Here is a 1645-nt window from a genome sequence, read left to right as displayed (position 1 = left end):
CTTGTCCAAGTTGAATTGGGCAAACTACTTGGCTCTTGACAAGTCTAGTTAAGTTTATGCATATAATGGATAGTTTATAAAATTTTAAACCTTGTAATCGAGTTATAAAATTATTAATATTGTATCGAGTTATATTATTATATCAATTTAATTGTTAAGATGAGTGGTAGATATTTATTTCTATTAGAACACTTGTATATATTAATTATGCTAAACATAAAATATTTCTTTGGACTACTTATTTCTTTAACTAATAATTAATTTAAGAAGTAAAAAATCTAATACTCTAAAAAGTAAAAAAATAAAACCCTAAGTAGAAAAGATATATGATATTTATGTAATTGGGAATTTGATGGACAAAAACTACTAGAGGCAAGCCGAATTTATGAAAACCTAGTTTAACCTTGAGAAAAAGGAGGAGCGCTTTACTTGATTCTCTCAACAAACCCTAAATTCTTGTTTGTTTGTCCGAGGAAAGAAGAAGAATGTCGAACGGTGAAGAAGCTGCTCCAAATACTCGCCACGCATGCGCAGCATGCAAGCATCAAAGGAGAAAGTGCGAAAGCAACTGTGTATTTGCTCCCTTCTTCCCTGCAGGCAGAGCAGAATCTTTCCGTGAAGTTCACAAGATTTTTGGTGTGAAAAACATGACAGGGATATTGACGCCTCGTACTCCTGACGAGAGGAAAAAAGCTGTGGAGTCCCTTGAATGGGAAGCCTTGGCATGGACGCAAGATCCAGTCCGAGGGCCTCTAGGGCTCTTCAGGCGGCTCGAGGAAGAGCTTCAACACTTGAATGACCTACTCGATCAATTGGTTGAGCCTTACCAGCAGAACCAGATTAACTCTGCAGGCTTGAATGGTTTCAACCACAATTCTGCAACTGGTCGTGTAATTGTACCTAATTCCAACATCAATGCTACATATATTGGTTATGGTAGTAACCCAAATTTAGAAATAGATGTGCCACCCATCAATAACTACGATGGCGTGCCGCCAATTTCAGCTGATGGCTTGAACGAAAATCAATTAGTGGTAAATAATTATTTTCCAGGTTACTATGGAATCCCGGACAGGTTAACGGTATTCCGAGAAAGTGGCGGCGTGGGTAATGTTGGTCAAACATCTACTCCAAGTCCAACATTGCCGCCGAAACAAGAGACGATGCCTCAGAGAAACCAAATTTGGGGTCCTTCTTCAAGGAGACCGCTCACTAATAATCATTTTCCTCTACGGAATCACCGAAGAGGAAGCCAACAAAGATATCAATATGGATTTCTCCAAAGACCTGCTTCTCAATCTCAAGGGAGAGGTTTGCATTAACAATGAAATTACACAATGCCATTTTGTTAATTATCAGTTCTGTATTTTCGTTAAGGATTAGTATATACTTTTTTTATGCTAAATAATAACAAATTTTAGTATACTAAGTGTACTACACTTTTTACTTGCATTTTATTCTGGTTCTGTTATATTAATCGTGTAGTTATGAATATAATACAATTATTGTTTTTGTTTAAGAGGAGGGAATGGATTGTACAATGGTAGATTTGAAATCAACCTTAGTTTTTTTCTCATAGCATTGAGAACATGAAATCTTTTAAACACCCCAATTAGGTATTGATTAAAGTAGGGGTTGAATCTTT

At 36.2% G+C, this 1645-nt stretch overlaps 1 protein-coding gene across 1 annotated transcript; it reads left to right on the top strand.

Moving 5' to 3' along the window:
• Positions 1-485: 485 nt before the first annotated feature.
• On the top strand, positions 486-1322 carry LOC108450976 (protein ASYMMETRIC LEAVES 2-like). Its single transcript, XM_017748726.1, has one exon. The coding sequence runs from the start codon at positions 486-488 to the stop codon at positions 1320-1322; it is 837 nt and encodes a 278-aa protein (XP_017604215.1).
• Positions 1323-1645: the final 323 nt, after the last annotated feature.

The sequence above is a fragment of the Gossypium arboreum genome, chromosome 5, assembly GCF_025698485.1.
Source record: "Gossypium arboreum isolate Shixiya-1 chromosome 5, ASM2569848v2, whole genome shotgun sequence".
NCBI classification, from domain to species: domain Eukaryota; kingdom Viridiplantae; phylum Streptophyta; class Magnoliopsida; order Malvales; family Malvaceae; genus Gossypium; species Gossypium arboreum.
The sequence above is the reverse complement of the archived record's forward strand: the minus strand, read 5'-3'. Positions and strand labels throughout refer to the sequence as shown.

Bases quoted from the DNA above. Each gene is read 5' to 3' on its own strand.
- LOC108450976 (XM_017748726.1), top strand. From the start codon at position 486: ATGTCGAACGGTGAAGAAGCTGCTCCAAATACTCGCCACGCATGCGCA.